The following is a 22319-nucleotide window of genomic DNA, read 5'->3' on the forward strand; positions in this document are numbered from 1 at the left end:
TTCCCTTACATTTGACCTAACAAGATGGAACACCACACACTCGTCCTAATTAAACTGTATCTGCCTATTGTTATAAATAGCCAGATCAATTGTTTGTCATCTGTATCAACAATATGGATAAGAATGCACAGGATACGGTTAGTAAGTTTGCAAATGACTGTTGAGGAACTGAAGGACCTCAATCCACAGATTCCTGAAGGCAGCAGTACAGATGGACAAGATGGTGTGCCATGTATTACAGCCTGGCCTGGAACTGAAAAAAGGCATCAAACCAGGTTCTTAATTTCTTCTGGGAACTGAATGAGTTTAGCCGACAGAAGCTTTTTACTCACTCACAATATCACATCACAGAGACCCAGAAAATGAAGATAGGTAAACACAAAATACTCTGCACATGCTGGGGTCAAAGCAACACACACAGCACGCTGTAGTCTCCAGCCCCTTGGCATGAAGAGCAACACCTCATATACCGCCTGGGTAGTCTCCAGGCCCTTGGCATGAACATTGAATTGTCCAACTTCCGGTAATTCCCTCCCCATCCCAGTTTCACTCTGCTTCCTCCTCCAGCTGCCTATCACCTCCCTCATGGTTCCGCCTCATTCTACTACCCGTAATGCTTTCCCCTTACATTCCTTCTTCACCTTTCCTGCCTATCCCTTCCCTCACCCTTGATCTTTCCCCTTACTGGTTTTTCACCTGGCATCTACCAGCCTTCTCTTTCTCACCCTCTCCCCACCTTCTTTATAGGACCCCTGCCCCCTCCCTATTCAGTCCTGACAAAGGCTCTCAGCCCGAAACATTGACTGTTGTTTCCACAGATGCTGCCCGACCTGCAGAGTTCCTCTGGCGTGTTGTGTGTGCTGCAAATGAAAATAGGTAATGCTTACATTTTTCTTTTAAATTTAGAGATACAGCGTGGTAGAAGGCCCATGCAGCCCAACATGCCCAAGCTGTCCAAATACACCTATGTGACAAACTACCCTACTAATTTGTACGTCTTGAGGAGGAGGAGGTTCTTTAGCCAGATGGTGATGAATCTGTGGAATTCATTGCACTGACAGCTTTGGAACCAAGTCAGAGGTTGATAAATTCTTGATTAGTCAGGGTATCAAAGGTTATGGACAGAAGGCAAGAGAATGGGGTTCAGAAAGATAATAAATGAAATGGAGGACCAGACTCAATGGGCCAAATGGCCTAATTCTGCTTCTCTGTTTTATGGTTTTATGGTCTTTGGAATGTGGAAGGAAGCTAGAGTACCATGAAGGAGCCCATGAAGTCACAGGGGGAACGTACAAACTCTTTATTCTTTCAGGTTAATATAAAGTCACCTCTATACATGTAAATCTGGCCAACCATCTTGGAGGAAAACTTCATAGCAGACATTGACAAAAGACAATTTTACAACAGAAAGCAGCAGCAGATTCATGACATGCAGTACAGTGTAAAGCAATACTTTGACTCATTTAAGATATTATCATTGAAGACAAAATAGGTTTTTATATATGAATGGATTAATTTGGGCTGAAAAGTCTTGCTGACCTTTTTTTACCTGTGAACTTTGACTTCACAAGGTCAATATATGACCCTCATTAGAAAATATCACAGCAGTGGCCCCATCTATCCTTTAAATAGAGTGGGGTGGGGGGGGGGAAGAACCAAACTATATTTCTCACCTTTTCATTCCAAACTCTGTAATATTAGGGCTCCACCTGAAAGCCACAAGGATGTTTTTTTCTCCTCTTTTTTTCACTTATTTATTTTGAGACAGTGCGCAACAAGCTCGTCCGGCCCAACAAACCACGCCACGCAGTAACCCATCTATTTAACACTAGCCGAACCACAGGACAATTTACAATAACCAATTAACTAGTACGCCTTTAGGCTGTGGGAGGAAACCAGAATATCCAGAGGAAACTCACATGCCCACAAAATGGATGTACAAACTTCTTACAGACAGTGTTGGAACTGAACTCCAAACGATGCCCCAGCTGTATTAGTGTCACGCTAACCACTGAGCTACTGTTTTGTTTTTGTTTCATGAAACTTTCATAATTCAGCCTACATTAATTTCCACTGTTTGAGCAGAAAGTCAGCATAATGAGGTTCTATGACTCTAAATGTTGTACTTGGTGCTGATAAAGAACAAAAAATGCCCTGCATTTCACTGAATGATGGTTTGGTAACATAGTGTGGAAACAAACATAGTTTTAGTGACACCAAGTGGTAGAAGTAGTTTAACACTGAGCAATAAATGACATGTTAAAAATAGAATTTTTTAGCATCTTAAGAAAGTTGACAACCATAAAGATCATCGATTCTTTGTTTGCATTAGGTTCTAAATCAGGAACTGTTAAAGTTATGACTTCCTTGCACTCAACTGTTAGAAAGTATGCACGTGAAGGCTTTTGATTGAGACGAGATCCAGCTTGGCAGCAAATTCATTTCAAGGGAACTCGTCTGCCAGCATTCATTATCTGGGCTAACGTGTGAAGAATGAACATTTGAACAAGGAATGGAGAACGACACCCTCTTACAGAACTGAATCTTAGCAGGTTTTAGCACTTTCACAATGAGAGAAGTGGAATTATAAATGAAAGGGTAAAGCAAGAGTATTAACAAAGCATTATTAATGCATCACCCACAGAGCTAAAACAAAGTAATTTTGGTGTGTTTCTAAACATCTTTTGTGTTGTTCATTTCCTCCTCTGACACACTCTATTGTATCTGTGGCACAGATTAACACTTTATTAATTCTATTAATGTCTCCTCTACAATTGCTGACCAGTAAAACAAAAACTATATTTCTCTTTTAAATTCAACTGTATGGAACCTTCCATAACTCCATTTTTTCCTTCCAATATATACACACACAAGATGTGATTTATTTTTAATCAGGGAATATTTAAATGCTTCTTACAGAATACCATCGTTCATTGATGCTCCTTAAATATTCCCCATGTCTTCCAAATTCACCATTTAGAGATATCATGTTTTCCTTCATGTGCTTTTTATTTTTCTCATACTTCCATTTCATTTATGCAAAAGTTATGGATTTTTCAGTTCAGCATTTTAGAAGCACATTTTCCCTTGTGAATACATGGAGAAAATATTTAAATATCATGCTTATCTTCAATTGTATCTCCTCAATTTGATGAATATTCTCAATTCTCAATTTGAAAAAAATCTAATGGTATGCTTTGTCAATAGATTCTCTCTGGCTCTCTGATCACTCTTTTGATATTGTCTGCATGTTTGGACGTGCGTCGCAGTGAACCCCTTCCTTTCTGCAACCTCTTCATTTAATTTTATTTGCTAATTCACTTAGGATCATTCTTGTTTAGTCTGAAGTGACTGAGCACAGGCATTTGTTTATCTTGTAATTTTGACATTATCCCTTTAAACTGGTAGATTGGTTTATTATAATCACATGTACTTAAGTACAATGAAAAACTTGTTTTACATACTCTACCGTCAATACAGATCAATTCATTACAACAGTGAACTACGGCAGCACAAGGTAAAACAATATCAGAATGCAGAATAAAGTGTTACAGTTACAGAGAAAGTGAAAGGCAGGTAGACAGTAAGGTGCAAGGTCATAACAAGGTAGATTCTGAGCCCAAGAATCTGATCTTATCGGACTACGGAACCATCACCAGTGCTTTATCAACGGGGTAGAAGCTGTCTTTGAGCTTATTGCTACATGTTTTCAGGCTTTTGTATCTTCTTCTGGGGAAGGTACAACCTGTACCAAAGTGAGGGTTACACCGGAACCCGAGGGGGTCCAATATCCATGTGGGCAGATTTTGCTAGAGTTGTTCAGGACCGCTTAAACTAATTTGGCAGGGGAATGATATCCACTCTCACCTCTCTTTTACACTTATGTATCTGAAGAAACTTTTGGTATCCTCTTTAATATTATTGGCTGGCTTACTTTCGTATTCCATCTTTTCCTTCTTAATGACTTTTTAGTTATCTTCTGCTGGATTTTAAAAGCTTCCCAATTCTCTAACTTCCCATTAATTTTTTTTCTGTTGTATTTTTTCTCTTTGGCTTTTACTTCTCTTGTTAGCCATGGTTTTGTCATCTTACCTTTAGAAAACTTCTTCCTCTTTGGGATGTGCATATCCTGTGCCTTCCAAATTGCTTCCAGCATTTGTTGTTCTGCTGTCATCCCTGTCAGTGTTCTTCAATTCTGGCCAACTCCTCTCTCACGCCTCTGTAATTCCCTTTTCTCCACTGTATTACTGATGCATCTGACTTTAGCTTCTCCGTCTCAAATTTCAGGATGAATTCAATCATATTATGGTCACTTTCCCCTAAGGGTTCTTTTACCTTAAGCTCTCTAATCAATTCCTGTTCATTGCACAACACCCAATCCAGAATAGCTGAGCTCCTAGTGGGCTTAACCACGACTTGCTCTAAAAAGCTATCTCACAGGCATTCAAGAAAATCCCCTTCTTGGGATACAGCACCAACATGATTTTCCCCATCTATCTGCGTATTGTAATCCCCCATGACTATTGCAACATTGCTCTTTTGGCATGCATTTTCCATCTTCCATTGTAATTTGAAGACCACATCCTTACTACTGTTTGGGGGTCTACCTTTTTTATCTTTCTTAGCTCTACCCACAATGATTCAACACCTTCCAACCCTATGTCACCTCTTTCTAATGATTTGATTTCTTTTTTTAAAACTGACAATGCAATGCCACTCTCTCTGCCTTCCTGCCTATCCTTTTGGTACAGTGTGTATCCTTGGACATTAAGCTCCCAGTAATAATCTCCCTTCAGCCACAATTCAGTGATGCCCGTAACATCATGTATGTCAATCTATAACTATGCTACGTTCATCTACCTTATTCTGTATACTGTATGCATTCAAATATAACTGCTGCAGTCCTGTATTCACCCTTTTCGATTTTGTCTGCATTTTACTTTGCAGCTCATCCTGTTGACTGCAATTTTGCCCTACCATCAGTCCCTCCTTGCCAGGAGTCTCACTACACATTGCGTTTGTTTCTAAACCAACTACCTCGTCCTCAGCACTATCACTCCGGTTCCTAACCCCCCCCAAACACTGTCCCCGGAACCCTTCTCACTCAACTACTATGCCCTAACAGATGGGGAATGAACAAATAAGACCAGAAAGAGAAATACTTTATCTCACCCAAGCCTGATGAACCAAAGCTGCTCTAAAGCTGGCACATTCCAAAGAATGGCCACTCCGCTTGCACTTGAGTTATTTTTATTGACCCTTTCTAATGAATCCCTCTTGTTAACTGGTCTCTCCTTAACTCAGAGAAAGTGCTGCTTTGCCCTGCCTTTGAAATCTCCATCATAGTCCTGACTGAAAGGTAGCTCTTTTTACGTACCCCTGATGTTGACTGTCCAACATGTTGTACTTTATTCCTGCAAATGTGACTTGTCCATACTATATGTAGAGTTAAGCCCCAACCTTTCATGAGCTCTCCTAATAACTTGCTTTATCTACATATTAATTATATATTTCAGATCCCTTTTTGATCCTTTTTTGTAGTCTTCTTCAACATGAATAGGTAATTAATTTTTTCTGCCTTCTTCTGAAGTGGATAATCTTACTTTTCCACATTATGTTACACTTCCCAATTTCTTAATCACTCAATCCAGCTACTCTATCCCAGGTATCTGCTAACCTCTGTAAAAGCCAAGTGAAGAAAAAGAAGGAAATCCAAAGTTTTCCTTGGATTGTCCATCGCAGAAATCTGGAACTCAGTAAAGGTCGAGAGCCTTAAAGAGGCGAACTCATCATTGGAACCCATTTAGAACTATGGATTTACCTTTTATTTCAAATAGTTGAATTAGTTATCAAATATTAATCTATTTTCTACTGTTGAATTCCGGTTAGAAAACTTACACATGCACTTCAGGTACAGACATTTAATACCTTTACCAGCCTGTGGTGCAGTTCAGGAACATTAAGCACAAGTGCATGTTGTACATGTTCAGCAAGTCGCTTTGCACCCTTAAAATGCTGCCAGCAGCATCACATTTCTAGGCAAGGAAACCACTAAGCAAGTCAAAATTGAGAAAAAGTTAGTTTATACTGCACTTAGTAAAGTTAAACCTGGCAGCTTAATATCAACCACAGGTGACAAAGCAAAGGAACTATCAGAGTTTTGAACAGACAATGGACCAACTTATGAACACTACCACACTATTTTTCCTCTTTACTTGCACTATATATTTAATTATTTTTATTTATTTATGTATGTATGTAACCCTCTCACCACAAGCTTCTAATGAGTTAGCAAGGACTGGGAATGTAAACAACAGCAACAATGCATGGGGAATAACAATTGGGTCATTCCCCATGAATAAGCACATCTAGAGTAAATAAGATTCAGATAAACACAACAACAAAAGTTTGGATGTTCCTTTAAGGGGAAATGAGGCTATCACTTCCATGAACACTGACACACCCATGCAAATTTACTGTTCATCAGGAAGTGAAGAGTTTAACTCACACTAATATAAACTTAAACTGTATTGATAAAATATTTTAACTATACAAACAAAATAAAGAAAAGGGCCCATTACATATATATTCGTCTAGAGTGCACACCTAATTGTTTGAGCTCATTTCACATTATATGTTAGCGCTATTAAACTTGATTCTGATATAAATGGAAAGGATCACTACAGGTCCCACAAAATATAATCTATTATACTCTATTATTAACATATTGAAAACTATTACATTTAAAACTAACAAATAAAACACATTGCATAATGAGTAACACCTGAAATTTTCAATTGAACGACACTGTTAAATTTTCTTGGCAGTCTCTCAGAATCAAGGATGGTACCACAAGGTGTTTTTTGAATGCTATTAAAATATTTTCTCGTGCTTTTCATCCCTCCTTACCTTTTGTTACAATGCAGCTCATAGATGGGAGTTTTGAACTGGATGGACTTGACCATTTCACCAGTACGAAGAGAGTATAGATCTACACAGCAATATGGTGGGCTGGTGACAGAGAAAAAAAACACAAATAATGTCACACATGCAAAGTAATCCAAGTTGATCCTACACTGTTAAAGTTCACTGCATGTTTTTCTTTGAATCAAAAACCAATCTAGCAATCTACAAACGTAAGTAAAGAACACAAGAAGTCAAATTCTAATAATTCCTGATACTCATCTGATCTACCAGGCTAACTACAAACTATCATTATTTGATCAAAAGAAAAAATAGATCTGGCATCTCCTTTACAATTTCAGCATGTAGCTAATCAGTTATTTTTATTCTGCCTCAACTATCCCAGTGGAAAATGCTACTTTAAGCGACCAAGGGCAACATCCTTCAGATGGTTCATGAAGTTACTTCCTGCACTTCGTTTACTTCATCTTTTTCTTTCAAATGGTTCTGCAACTATTTCAGGATGTGATCTACATCTTGGTGGTGTTTTCAGTGCTTTGCTGAGTCTGAGGGAGTTCAGTGAGGTTTCAAGCGAAGCGTGCGGTCTCGAGGCCAAGAAGCCTAGAACCCATGGTTGACTATTTCTTGCTGATCCCACCAATTAAAATGTTGAAGGAGACTGAAATTAACAAGAATGAGAGTTAACTGTCACTCCATCTCTCTTGCTCTTTGCTCCTAGAAGGTGCCTCGGTAAGTACAGTCTCTCTCTCTCTCTCCCCCCACCCCCTTACTTGATGCTGCCGGATGATGGGTGGATCTTGGGCAAGGTTTAATTGATACAGTTTGTGGATTGAACTCTGTAGTTGATGTTGTGATGTGTTTCTGGTTTATGGGCACTCCTCTTCTTGTTGCTGTGGCCTGCAGAGAGCCAAGGGACGTGCTGCTGGATTGAACTGAACTTTTGATATCTTCGTGATTCGGTGTTTTGTATTCGGTGTTATTCGCTGGTTTCTTTTTTTGCCTTTTGTGCAATTTATTCTTTCTTCTTGCGTTTTGGAGATTTGATGTTTTGCTTTAAACGGGTTCCATGGCTTTCTTTGTTTCAAGGCCGTCTGTGAGAAGACAGTCTCAGGGTTGTATACTGCATACAGACTTTGGTAATAAATGTACGTTGAATCCTTGAACAAGTACAGGTTGAGTACCTCTTAACCAAAATTCTTGGGGCTGGAAGCCAGATTTAAGATTTTTTCTGATCTGCAACTATACAGTGAGATACCTTGGATATGGGACCCAAGTCTAAACATGAAATTCATTGTACATTCCACGAACAGCTTATGTGCAGCTGGTGTGAAGCTCACAGAGTGAACAGTCCACAGTTGGAGCACACTCTGACGCGATGGAAGTACTGCTGGAGTTCGTAACCACTCAAAACCAGGTCTATTACTGCGCTCCAGTGCTGTGATTGGTTTCATATCTGCCATCGATTTCAAACAGCCACCTGCTCCACAGCAACTACGAAGGGAAGGGGGTAGTTTTATATAGCATTTTTAATAGTTTTGTGCATGAACCAATTACCTTCAGTTCGTCATGATAGATCTTTGCTTGTTTCACAATCACCATACTGTTAAGCAGCATATGTTCACTCTGACGTCGATGAATTCCCTATTTCAATACACGATCAAGATCTTCATTTCTCACTTTGTGCAATGTTTTTTCTATTTTTCATTAACTTCTATTCATTACATATGTGAGGTCACTTCTCAGAATTGTCTCTGGTGCGCAAAGATGTGTGCATTGCCTGGGAACCTTTCCACTGTCTTTTGGAACTTCCCATTTGTGACGTCAGGTTAGCATTTAAAAAAATTGGATTTTGGAATTTCAGATAAGGGGTACTCAACCTGTAGTAACTTTTTTTTCCCCTCCACATATCATACTGTGCAAAAGTCTTTGGTATATATATGTACTTTTGCACAGTACTGTGGTAATTTTACGTATTGCTGACAACAAAACTATTGTTGGCAAAATTTCAGATGGTGGTGAGCAGGTGTACAGGAGCAAGATAGATCAGCTGGTTGAGTGGTGTTGCAGCAACAACCTTGCACGCAACATCAGTGAGAACAAGGAATTCAGTAGACTTCAATAAGGGGAAGTCGAGAGAACACACACCAGTCCTCATCAAGGAATCACAAGTGGAAAGGATGTTGACACCAAGCTCCCAACATAATGATGCACTTACAAAAAAGGCACGACAGCAGCTAGATTTCATTAGGAGTTTGAGGAGAATTGGTACGTTACCAAATACACTCACAAATTTCTACAGATGGACAGTGGAGAGTATTCTAAGTGGCTGCATCACCATCTGGCATGGGGGGTGGGGGGCACTGCACAACACTGGAGAAAGCTGCTGTAAGTTGTAAATTCAGTGAGCTCCATCACATGCACTAGACTCCCCAGCATCCAGGAAATCTTCAAAAGGCGATGCCACAAAAAGGTGGTAACCATCATTAAGGACTCCCATTACCCAGGACATGCTCTCTTCTCATTGCTACCATCAAGGTGGAGGTGCAGGAGCCTGAAGACACACACTCAACGTTTCAGGAAAAGCTTCTTTCCCTCTGCCATCAGATTCGTGAACAGACAATAAACCCATGAACACTACCTGTTTTTTTACCTCTCTTTCAGCACTAATTATTTTTTTGTATATAGTCGTCACTTTTATTGTCATTTCGACCATAACTGCTGGTACAATACATAGTAAAAATGAGACAACGTTTTTCAGGACTATTTTTGAACATGACACAGTACAAAAAACTAGACTGAACTATGTAATTTAAAAAAAAACAACACAGAGAAAACTATACTAGACTACACACCTACACAGGACTGCATAAAGTGCACAAAAACAGTGCAGGCATTACAATAAATAATAAACAGGACAGTAGGGCAAGGTGTCAGTCCAGGCTCTGGGTATTGAGGAGTCTGATAGCTTGGGGGAAGAAACTGTTACATAGTCTGGTCGTGAGAGCCCGAATGCTTTGGTGTCTTTTCCCAGACGGCAGGAGGGAGAAGAGTTTGTATGAGGGGTGCATGGGGTCCTTCATAATGCTGTTTGCTTTGCGGATGCAGCGTCCATGATGGCGGGAAGAGAGACCCCGATGATCTTCTCAGTTGACCTCACTATCCGCTGCAGGGTCTTGCGATCCAAGATGGTGCAATTTCCGAACCAGGCAGTGATGCAGTTGCTCAGGATGCTCTCAATTCAACTCCTGTAGAATGTGATGAGGATGGGAGGTGGGAGATTGACTTTCCTCAGCTTTCGCAGAAAGTAGAGATGCTGCTGGGCTTTCTTTGCTATGGAGCTGGTGTTGAGGGACCAGCTGAGATTCTCTGTCAGGTGAACACCAAGAAACTTGGTGCTCTTTACGATCTCTACCGAGGAGCTGTCAATGTTCAGCAAAGAGTGGTCACTCCTTGCCCTCCTGAAGCCAACAACCATCTCTTTTGTTCTGTTCACATTAAGAGACAGGTTGTTGTCTCTGCACCAGTCTGTTAGCTGCTGCACCTCCTCTCTGTAAGCTGATCCATCGTCCTTGCCGATGAGGCCCACCACGGTCGTGTTATCGGCAAACTTGATGATATGGTTCAAGCTGTGTGTTGCAGTACAGTCGTCAGTCAACAGAGTGAACAGCAGTGGACTGAGCACGCAGCCCTGGGGAGCCCCCATGCTCAGTGCGATGGTGTTGGAGATGCTGCTCCCGATCCGGACTAACTGAGATCTCCCAGTCAGGAAGTCTAGTATCCAGTTGCAGAGGGAGGTGTTCAGGCTCAGTAGGCTCAGCTTTCCAATCAGTTTCTGAGGGATGATTGTGTTGAATGCTGAACTGGTCTATGAACAGCAGCCGAACAGATGTTTCTTTTTTGTCCAGGTGGGTTAGGGCCAGGTGGAGGGTGGTGGCAATGGCGTCATCTGTTGAGTGGTTGGGACGGTACGCAAACTGCAGGGGGTCCAGTGAGGGGGGCAGCAGGGTCTTGATATGCTTCATGACGAGCTTCGCAAAACACTTCATGATGATGGCTGTAAGTGCAACGGGACGGTAGTCATTTAGGCAGGACACTGAAGACTTCTTCGGCACGGGGACGATGGTGTTGGCCTTGAAGCACGTTGGAACTGTGGCACTGCTCAGGGAGATGTTGAAGACTTCATATTGTCACATATTGTTCTTATTATTATGTATTGCATTGTACTGGTGTCGCAAAACAACAAATTTCATGACGTATGCCAGTGGTATTAAACCTGATTCTGCTATTACAGCTTGGGGCATCAGAGTTTAGAGTTCAATTCAGGCGTCCTCCGTAAGAAGCACATTCGTCCTTCTCATGAGTGCACAGGTTTTCTCCAGGTGCTCCGCTTTCCTCCCATAGTCTAAAGATGTATCGATAAGTAGGTTAATTAGTTATTGTAAATTGTCCAGTGATTTGGCTAGGGTTAAAATGTTGGGTTGCTACCCATTGAGGCTTGTTGTGCTGAAAGGGCCTGTTTTGCACTGTATGTCTAAATTTTTAAAAAATAAATAAAATTAGACATATCTTCCCCTGATTACAACCAGTGTGGAAGCTGGGAGAAAATATACAAGCTAATAGCAAATGCATGGTGTATGAAATTTGCTGAAACATCTCAGATGAAGTTACAAAGAGGAAAATGAAATAAGGACAACAATGAAAACATGTAAAACATTCTTTTAATAAAGGCTCCCACTTAATTGTGTCAACTTTAAGAAAGAGTCACATATAAATTTTTACAAAAGTAGTCTAGACAAGAACAAAAAGACACAAACCAAGTCACATCTTACCTTGCTACATATAATTCTGATTATGGTCAAAGTCACTTGAAACTGACTGAAATGTTCACACTCATCACAAATGTGCAAATAATTAGAGTTGAAAAATGGGAAGTATCAAAGTGATTTAAACTAGGAAATTTAAACCAGATCGAAGTAATGTTTGGGTTCTGGCAAGAAATAGAAACGTAAGCACTAAATAATTCTCTATCTCTACTCCATTTTGAGTGAAAGAAATGTTTCCTGAATTCAGCTACAATACATCCAGCTTACATTATAAGATCACAATCCCTCATTCTTGATTCTGAACAGTGGATTCCTATACCTACTCTCCACCCATTATCTTAAAATTATCCAATCAGCCTTTATTCTTCAATCCCCAAGGGTATTATGAACAAAAATATCTGATTTTTTTTAAGTTTGTGGGAAAGAAAAACATGCCATCCCTTGAGACAGAGGAATAGATGAGAATTCACCAATTATTGAAAAACATATCAATCTCTTCCAATAGTCCTCAGGGCTTTTCCATTTACAGGAACGTTTCATAAGGATGCATCAACAGCAGAGAGTGAAGTGGAAGAAAATCCATGACACTTTATTAGGTACACCTACTCTTTAATGCAAATATCTAATCAGTCAATCAAATGCAGAGCAACACAATGCATAAAAGCATACAGACATGGTCAAAAGGTTCAGTTCTTGTTCAGACCAAACATCAGAATGGGAAAGAAATGTGATCTAAGTGATGGTGACTGTGGAATGATTGTTGGTGTCAGATGGGGTGGTTTGAGTATCTCAGAAACTGCTGATCTCCTGGGATTTTCATAAACAACAGCCTCCAGAGTTTACGAAGAATGAAGCAAAAATCAAAAAAAACAGCAAGAGGTAAGAGAATGGCTAAACTGGTTCAAGCTGACAAAAAGGCAAAAGTAACTCAAGTAACCACGTGTTCTATGGAGGCGAAGTCATTGGGTGTATTTAAGGCAGAGATAGATAGGTTCTTGATTAGCCAGGGCATCAAGGGGTATGGGGTGAAAGCAGGGGAGTGGGGATGACTGGAAGAATTGGATCAGGCTCATGATTGAATGGTGGAGCAGACTTGATGGGCCAAAAGGCCAACTTCTGTTCCTATATCTTATGGTCACAACAGTGCTGTGCAGAAGAGCATCTCTGAACACATAACACGTCAAACCTAGAAGTGGATGGGCTATAGCAACAGTGGACCACATGGGTTCCATTCCTGCACGTAATAAGGTGACACGATGGAGAGTGGTGGGACACAAGATGCATTTACTGATGAAATTTAAAGGTTTATGTGAAAGCAGTGCAGCAAAGGTTTGACGTTCTCAGCCCTCAGTTGCTGATTCATATATAACCATGTAACAATTACAGCATGGAAACAGGCCATCTCAGCCCTTCTAGTCCGTGCCGAACACTTACGCTCACCTAGTCCCACTGGCCTGCACTCAGCCCATAACCCTCCATTCCTTTCCTGTCCATATACCTATCCAATTTCACTTTAAATGACAATACTGAACCTGCCTCTACCACTTCTACTGGAAGCTCGTTCCACACAGCTACCACTCTCTGAGTAAAGAAATTCCCCCTCGTGTTACCCTTAAACTTTTGCCCCCTAACTCTCAACTCATGTCCTCTTGTTTGAATCTCCCCTACTCTCAAAGGAAAAAGCCTATCCACATTAACTCTATCTATCCCCCTCATAATTTTAAATACCTCTATTAAGACCCCCCTCAACCTTCTACACTCCATCATGCAGAAACGCAGGGGTTCCCAACCTTTTTTGTTCTATGGACCCCGACCATTATCAGAGGGGTTCCATGGACCACAGTTTGAGAACCCCTGCAATAAAGGAAGGGCAGAGGCCAACTTCTCTGCTCACAGAAGACAAAACGAAAGATAGCATGATACTGTTACAGCAAATCTAGAGCCAAAGTAAGGGCTAAACTATGAATAAAAACATAAATACCTCTTCCATATGTCTATCTTTTGCAGTAATAGAAATAAATTAACACCAATTCAGAATCATCTGGAATCACTGAGAAACTTCTGGATCATTGCATAAGAATATCATGGCGCTGCATGGTATCAAACTGTGAGACCCACATTCTGTTGCACCATGATGTACCACAGTCATTTCAACTGAAACCACAGACCAATGTGTAGTCCCATTTCTGTACTGTCTCTACACCCTTTTTGGATCCTAATTCTGTCATTTTAAAAAGTAGTATCTAATACGTTGCCTTAAAATTTTCATATAGTAAAGAGCTTTAAAATTATGGAAGTTATGTTAATTATGAATTATGGCATTACCCAAATCCTGCCAGTTTAACAACTTTCAACATACTCCAAAGTAGCTACAATCTGATGTAGATGATAGATCTAATGTACATTCTATCTGTGACATCTACATGTGGAATGTTGAGAAAGGGTTAGCTTGTCATTTGTCGTATGTACATTGAAACGTACAGTGAGATGCGTTGTTTGCATCAAATCAACAAGGATTGTGCAGGGGGCAGCCCACAAGTGTCGACATGCTTCCGGCGCCAGCAGAGCATGTCCATAACTATTTTAACCGTACACCTTTGGAATGAGGAAGGAAACCAGAGCACTGGGAGGAAACCCACGCAGTCGCGGGCAGAATGTACAAATTCCTTACAGACAGCAGTGGAAATTGAACCCTGACGAGTAATTGCTGGTGCTATAAAGTGAATTCAAAGTTCAAAGTAAATTTGTTATCAAAGTACATATATGTCACAATATACAACCCTGAGATTCATTTTCTTGTGGGCATACTTAGTAAATCCAATAATCATGCAGGATCAATGAGAGACTGCATCAGTGGGGCAGACAACCAGTGTGCAAAAGACAATAAACTGTGAAAATACAAATAGAAAGAAATAATAAATAAATAGATAGATAGATAGATAGATAAATAAAGAGCAAGCAATGAGAATATGAGATGAAGAGACCTTGAAAGTGAGTCCATAGGTATGGGAACAGGTCAGTGATTGGGCTCATGAAGCTGAATGAAGTTATCAACTCTGGTTCAAGAGCCTGATGGCTGAATGGTAATAACTGTTCCTGAACCTGGTGGCGTGAGTCCTGAGGCACCTGTACCTTCTTCCTGATGGCAGCAGAGAGAAGAGAGCATGGTCTGGATGGTTCCTGTGGCAACGCTCCGTGTAGATGTGCTCAGTGGTGGGAAGGGCTTAACCTGTGATGGACTGGGCTATATCCACTACTTTTTGTAGGATTTTCCAATCTGATATCATATCAGAATTTGTCATTTTGTATCATTAGGCCCTTGACACAAATTAATCTTCAGAACTACTAACATGAACTACTGATAGATGGAATTAATAAGGAAATTGTACAAAAGGTTCAGACAAAGAGTTATCCATATTTATAGATCCTTCAGGGGTTAAGCGTGTGTATTACTACCAACAGCGGACAATATCTTGGGCAACATTAATGGAGAGAGGAACAAGGTTAATATATCACATGAATGACCTTGCATCAAGATCCTGGTTCTCTCACCAGACGTTGAGAATTTTCAGTGGTTTTTATGATAGATTTTCAACACTTCTAGTCCAGTAAAACTCTTTTACTCCAATACACAGAGCACTTCAGTGTATTCTTGGCTAGCAGATATATCAAACAAGAACAAAACACAAAAAGCTTGAGGAATTCAATGGGTTGAGTTCCTCCAGAAGTTTGTGATTTTTGTTCCAGATTTTAGCATTTGCTATCTCTTGTGTTTCAAATTTTTTAAATATTGAATGTCATTTATATATATATATGCTTCAAAAATGTAGCTTGCTTTTTTTTCCCCAATACGTTACACAATAAAACTATATTTTTCTAGAGAGAGAGAGGGTAAAAAGTCCTGATGAAGGGGCTCTCAGCCCCAAATGTCGACCATTTATTCCTTTCCATAGATGTTGCCTGACCTGCCGAGTTCCTGCACATTTTGTAGATTATCAGAGTTCTACCTTTTTTTTCCCATGGACAGCTCGAATAATAGGCAATCCGAATAACTGGCAACCCATTAAAATCTATCGCAACTTATTCTGTTATCAAATAAAATAAAGAATTAAAGTATTTGGGGGCATGTTCTTCTACTTTGCTACAAAATACATAATAAGTTACTTTCAGAGAATATTTCCACCTTTCACGTGTAGATGGTTTAAATTATCCGTTACTATTCAACTATATTTCATGAGCAGTTTCAGGAGATTTAGTACATCACCAAAGACTAAAAAATGTCAAAGATGTACTTTGGAGAAAATTCTGACTGGCTGCATCACTTTCTGGTACAGAGGCAAAGAACCAGGAAAAGCTGCAGAGGGTTGAAAACTCAGCCAGTTCCAACATGGGCACTAGCCTCCCTACAATCAAGGACATCTTCAAAAGGTGATCCCTCAAGAAAGCCATATTCAGTATGAAGAATCCTCACCTCAGAGGGTGTGGCCATTTCCCGTTACTCCCATCAGAGAGGAGGTATAGGAGCCTTAAGAAGCACACTCAATCTTTTAGGAAGAGTTTCTTCTTTTCTGCCATCAATGAACCCAAGAACGCCAACTCATTATTTTACTCTCTTTTTCAACTATTTGTAATTTATAGTAATTTTTAAATGTCTTTCATTGTACTGCTGCTGCAAAGCAACAAATTACATGACATATGTCAAACGATAATAAACCTGATTCTCATATTCTAAATTCTTCCCTATAAGAACACTTCTTATAAAAATATTAAAGGTGAAAAACAGATATCTTTATCATGAGTGAATCATATCATGTTGGAAAACACTCTGGCATTGATTCCTCTGGTTCCTTGTGTCCATCTGTTCACTAATGGCTTTCAGGAAAGACATAATAGGCCTCTCAGCCACTTTACTGAAATTACCATTTAGCAGAAGCAACCACATCCCGTGACTGAATTAATTTAAAAAAGTTACATACATTGATTCAATTTAAAGTGGTACATAGGGCACATATGTCCAAAGATAAGTTAGTTTGATTTTATTCTCATATAAATCCGATCTGTGATAGATGTCATTCTGAGGTAGCCTCTTTGACTCATATGCTTTGGTCCTGCCCTCTCTTGGAAAAGTTTTGGAAAGATATTTCTCTACAATTTTACATATGGATTTACAACCTCGTCCAATTACTGCAATTTTTGGCTTACCAATGATTGATTTGCCCTCTCCAGCTCTGCGGATGATTGCATTTGCAACCTTAATGGCTAGAAGATCTATTCTATTGAACTGGAAAGAGATTAATCCTCCAACCACATCTCAATGGTTCTCCCAAACCATATCTTGTTTAAATTTAGAAAAACAAAGTTACAGTTGTATGATGGAATTTATTTACACAAAACCAATCCATGAATCTTTGGGCAGGTTCAAGTGACTGTAATGGAATGTGCGAGGAATACACCTTGATGAAGCAACTCAGCTTGAAATGCCAACTCTTTATTCCTCTCCATAGATGCTGCCTGACCTGCTGAGGTCCTCCAGCATTTTGTGCATTGTATTTGACACCGTTCTACATCGTCTTCTTAACCTCTACTTTAGAGCAGTATAAGCAGTTCATATAGATTTCTACATAGTAGGGGAATTAAGGGTTATGGGGAAAAGGCAGGTAGGTGGCAATGAGTTCACGGCCAGATCAGCGATGGCCTTATTGAATGGCGGAGCAGGCTCAATGGGCCAAATGGCCTACCCCACTCCTATTTCTTAGATTAGGAGTAAAGCACAATGATAACCTGCAGTATATATACACAAGTTATTCTCATTGTTATGACAGCTGATTAAAGGATCCTCATGCAATCAACAGGACTCCGCCGTGGATGGTCCCAAGCCCGGTTGCGAAAGGAGGAGGGTTGGGCATGAAGCTAGTAACCCCATCCCGTAAAAAACCCAAAGCTACAGAAATGCCAACAAAAGCTCCAAAGACTTCATTCCTGGTAGGAAGGAACTTTGCCTAGAAGACATACGAAATCGTGCGGTGAACGCAGAAGGCACAGGGCCAATCAACCTTTGGCTCAGGACAGAGGACTCTGGGAAGCTGCTGTCGGCGGTCTGCGCCCCAGTAGGGAGGATGGTCTTAAGTATGCAATCAACAATTTTGTGATCTGTATAAAGGGAGTTTTATCTGGGCATAAGATCAATTAGAAATGGTTTAGGCAATCTCAGCTTCAGATTTCATACTTTGCACCAAACTGAGTCAGTAGATCAGTAAAGGAGCAAAAACAGATATTAAAAAATTAGTTTCAGATTTTAATAGTTCTTAGTAGAGGTAATTCTGCTTGAAGGAAACTGACTAAATTAGGTCAGCCTAACATTTTATACCCAGCTTGATTTTCCTTTCCACTGAAGTAAAAATAAAAGTGAATTGAATTGATCCAATCATGGCTGTTTCCAGGCCAAATTACCCCTAATTTGCTTTGAATCTGCAATAATGATGAAACAGAGAAACTGTCATTCTATTTCCCAAGAACCTTAAGGTCCCAGAAACTGCAGTGGCACCATCACAGTAATGTTCTCCCAATAGGACAGATCTCTGCTTCCATCTCCAGCAACACATATAAAAACTTAAATAGTTTGACACAGATGACAAGACTGGACTTATGACTTAGAATAAGCAAAGTCTATAGAAAACCTATATTAGGTTATTTCAAAGAAAAGATGCAGATTCCTGAGAAATCAATAATTTCTCACTTCTTACTAGAAGGTAAATCAGCTTCTTAAGTTTACACGACAGATTCATTACTGAATCACCAAGCCAGACACAAAGATTGTCCATTAAATTTCAATACATATTCCCATCTAAAAGAGTAACAAAGCAAAACTAAGGTCACAGAATACTGAGGGCACCGCTGCTAGAAATGCTGATCTCATTAGGATCTGCTCCTTCTAAATTTCACACTCAGATCATTAATATTTGCTCCTTCACCAAGGAGGTCTGGGGCTGCTGGAAATTCCTCTACAGCCAAAACAAGTCATCCTTCATGGTGTCAACTTCTCGCACAATCACTGAAGGCACGGATAGAAAATTCTTATTTTAATATACCTAGAAAAGGCAATGCCACCTTGAATTTGAAATGTAATTTCCCTAATAAGAAGCCAAAATGAGAAATCTTATCCTAAGAATTCTTTCTTTAGTTTCTGTACTGCCCCCTGATGAACCATTCATAGAATCATACAGTATTACAGCAGAGAAACAGACCCTTTGGCCCAACTATTACTCATTTGGCTGGAAATGTTCAAATTGAGTACTCGTAAATTTTAATGAAAATGTAACAGAACATTTGCAACTTCGGTTGTTTTTAACTCAATCATTGCACTATAATAAACACAAGCGATTCTGCAGATGCTGGAAATCCAGACTAACATGTACAAAATGCTGTAGCAGCTCAGTAGGTCAGGCTGCATCTACCGAAAAAAGTAAAGAGTCAACGTTTCAGATCAAGACCCTTCATACAATAATGTTGACTTAACCAGGATACAACACTGAGCACAGAATAACATGTTCATTTTTCAACAAGTCAACAGCAGTTATTCAGATGTTACATTTGGCAAAGAATTCCACTAGTGGATAAACCACTATAATTTTACCAGGTTTTAAATCTGGTTTAAGTCTTTCAATTAGCTACAGCTCCGGGTAGAAGATTTCAAAAGCAGAATTATTTGGTGTTGGATGCAACAAACACGAAGCCATTACCTTGATGGGTAAGCCATTAGAAGAGTCTTGACAATAAAGGAATGTTTTACCTTTAGCCCATCAATGACTAAACTGCTCATGGTTGAGTGGCAGCATCATCTTCCTTGGCTATTCTAACTGACATTGCAATTCTCCACACCTCACAACAAACAGTTCAGAATCAAAGCCTGAATTAGGAACATGTTTTATGCCACGCATTTTTCTAGAGGGTCGAAATGCCAGCATGCACCCGACTTTCTAAACATTACTATAATTGTAACAACAGTTCCATCGTGATCTTAGAATCTTTGAACATCTTCAATTACAGCTCTGAGACATTAGCCATGAAAGCAGTTGAATAAAATACTTCCTCTCGTCTATCTGTAAATCCAAAGTAGCAGCAGGCATGTCCAAAGTATTGATAACTATTTCTAACATTATGTTACATCAGTAAGAGCAATTAAACACAAAAAGCCACTATGTTACTCAAGATCTTGGGTTGGGAGATTCTTAGGACGTTAAGAAGGTTCGGGTGGTCACCAAACACTCAAACACACTTCTACCGGTGTACTACTTATTTTGGTACGGCAATTTGAACATGCAGGTTCGTAAGAAGCTGTCGTAAGTCGTGAACTCGGCCCAATACATCATTGGCACATCCCTCCCCACCACTGGCAACATCTTCATGAGGTGTTGCCCGAGAAGAAAACATCCATCATCAACCATCAGGTCATACCATCTTCTCACAGCTACCATCGGGCAGGAGCCACGGAAGCCTCAAGTCCAAACCCACCAAAAAGGTTACTAGGACCCTGCAAAAACTAATTAGCCACACTACTTCAGCTGAAGAATGTAATTTAAAAAGCTGATTAATTTTGTGGTATGCAATTTGATCTGGTTAAAGTTTCCAAAGCCCCGTTTTATTTCAGATTTTCAGCATCCATTTTTCTTTTTGCTTTCTAATTTAAAGGGCCAACCTCTCTGCAAACATGTTGGCTGCCTAACCCCATTTAAAAATTGAACCAAATTAACATTACCCTCAGAGTGAACAAGGCAAATAATAAGTGAGAGAGGAAGGTAGAAATTCTATTTCAGTGATTCTAGTTTTATTGAAAATGTTACACAAATCTATATAAAATATTGCATAAACCTGTTTAAAGATACTGCACAAGTAAGTGTGCAACTCACTACTACTGGGTTCACTAGTGGTCAGGTTAAACAATCTCTTGAAGAGCAGTGCTCAAAAAACTGCTTCTGGTCTGTGAGAAATTAAAATCCTATTTACAGGAAGTGCTTTGTTGATTAAAAAAAGGTCTATATTTAAAAAAAAGAAATGGTTCACATGCTGTTCGCTTGGATTGGGCTGCTGCACTCACTGATATGTTCCCACATCTAGATAGTTGTCATTATGGGAGAGGGTAAAGAACCACGATAGTGTAAATGTTTTTGTAGCATTGTACAGTCACAGCAGGAGATTCTGAAAACTTTTGATGCTGAGTTTTCCAGTTCTATCATTTAAAGCTCTTAAAGCCTCAAACTGCCAACATTTCGTTGCAGCTAGAAATGTCTCTTAAAGGTGAACAAAGTGATCAAGGTTCACAACGTTCCTTCTCCAGGCTACATCCAAACACCAAAGGTAAAGGGCTTAAGTGAGGTAGGTGACTTAACTCAAAAACCTCCTTAACACATGAAAATTATAATTTCACTCTGGACATTTCCGTTCATTTGAAAAACAAATCAGCAATTCTAAACTTTAAATCTTACATAACCTACACTTGATAGGAAATGTTTGATCTATTAAAGTGCTATGATGAAAAAGTTGAATTATTTAAAAGCCAAACTGACTGTAAAGGTCATGTCTCTCTGATTAATCATAGTTATTACAGCAAAGGACAAAGAGAAATTCGTACAGATGCAAACAATTAATCTATTTTTGTAGGCAACAAGTAAGGTGGGTGGTAACTGAGAAGTTTTATAAAAAAAAACCTGTCACAATATTCCACATTTTTGCCCGGCCTCAACAAACGCTCCCCACATGAGAAGCTTTCCAAGGCCTGAAGGGCTACTTTGATTCAAGAGCACTGCAGGCATTAGCAGAAGCGTAATTAGGGTAAAAAGTTCAACCGCAGCTCCACGTCTAAAGCTGTGCCAGAAATTAACTTCCCCTCATTCACTGTAGTGTACTGTATTGAACTGAACTGAACCTTCCCTTACAGCCCATATTAAAAACACATTTTGGCTTTTATGCGGCTGTTTCCTATTCAAATTAATTATTATGCCACTTTCTGGATGTAATTTCTAGGAACTGAGGCACTACAAGTCCATCTTTATCTTCTATGGTATTGACAAGTAGCAATGAAAATGTATTGTGGACTCGGATGCCTGAGATATAAATCACTATAAACTTCAACTGGCAGAAGTCAACTAAAACAAAGGGAGCAAAAGTAATGCAACAGGAACTGTGGCATTACAGAGGGGCTGAGTCAGACTCCTATTTCTGTTGCAGATTTAGCTTGGGCTCTACCATGCTGGCCTTTGATAGTACTTCTTGTTAAAAAAAAAGATATTCAACCCTTTGACTACAGATGCCTTCTGCACCGTTCCATTTCTAAAACTAAGTGATTCTTAGGTCATTAGGATCTTGTTCTACCAATCCAGGAAGTTGCCTTATTAAGGAATTTCTGAACTATACAGCTAAAAACTGCTAGAGAGAACCAAGAAGCAAAATGATAATATGACAAACTGCAAAAACTTTTTAAAATTTAAAATTTAAAATTGAAACAAACAATGCCACTTTAGTTTTGCATAACCAAATAAAATGGATAACATGGCCAATACTTATGCTTAAATGCCA

The 22319-nt window shown here is 39.6% G+C and overlaps 1 protein-coding gene across 3 annotated transcripts in view; it reads right to left on the reverse strand.

The window, feature by feature from the left end:
- Window positions 1–22319, reverse strand: part of bcas3 (BCAS3 microtubule associated cell migration factor) — a 915794-nt gene that overhangs the window by 773555 nt on the left and 119920 nt on the right. For all 3 annotated transcript variants that reach the window (XM_059973657.1, XM_059973655.1, XM_059973656.1), the window contains exon 8: window positions 6910–7011. In XM_059973657.1, the coding sequence (XP_059829640.1) occupies window positions 6910–7011 (102 nt within the window). The remainder of the gene's footprint in view (window positions 1–6909; window positions 7012–22319) is intronic.

This window comes from Hypanus sabinus, chromosome 6, assembly GCF_030144855.1.
Source record: "Hypanus sabinus isolate sHypSab1 chromosome 6, sHypSab1.hap1, whole genome shotgun sequence".
Lineage (NCBI taxonomy): Eukaryota > Metazoa > Chordata > Chondrichthyes > Myliobatiformes > Dasyatidae > Hypanus > Hypanus sabinus.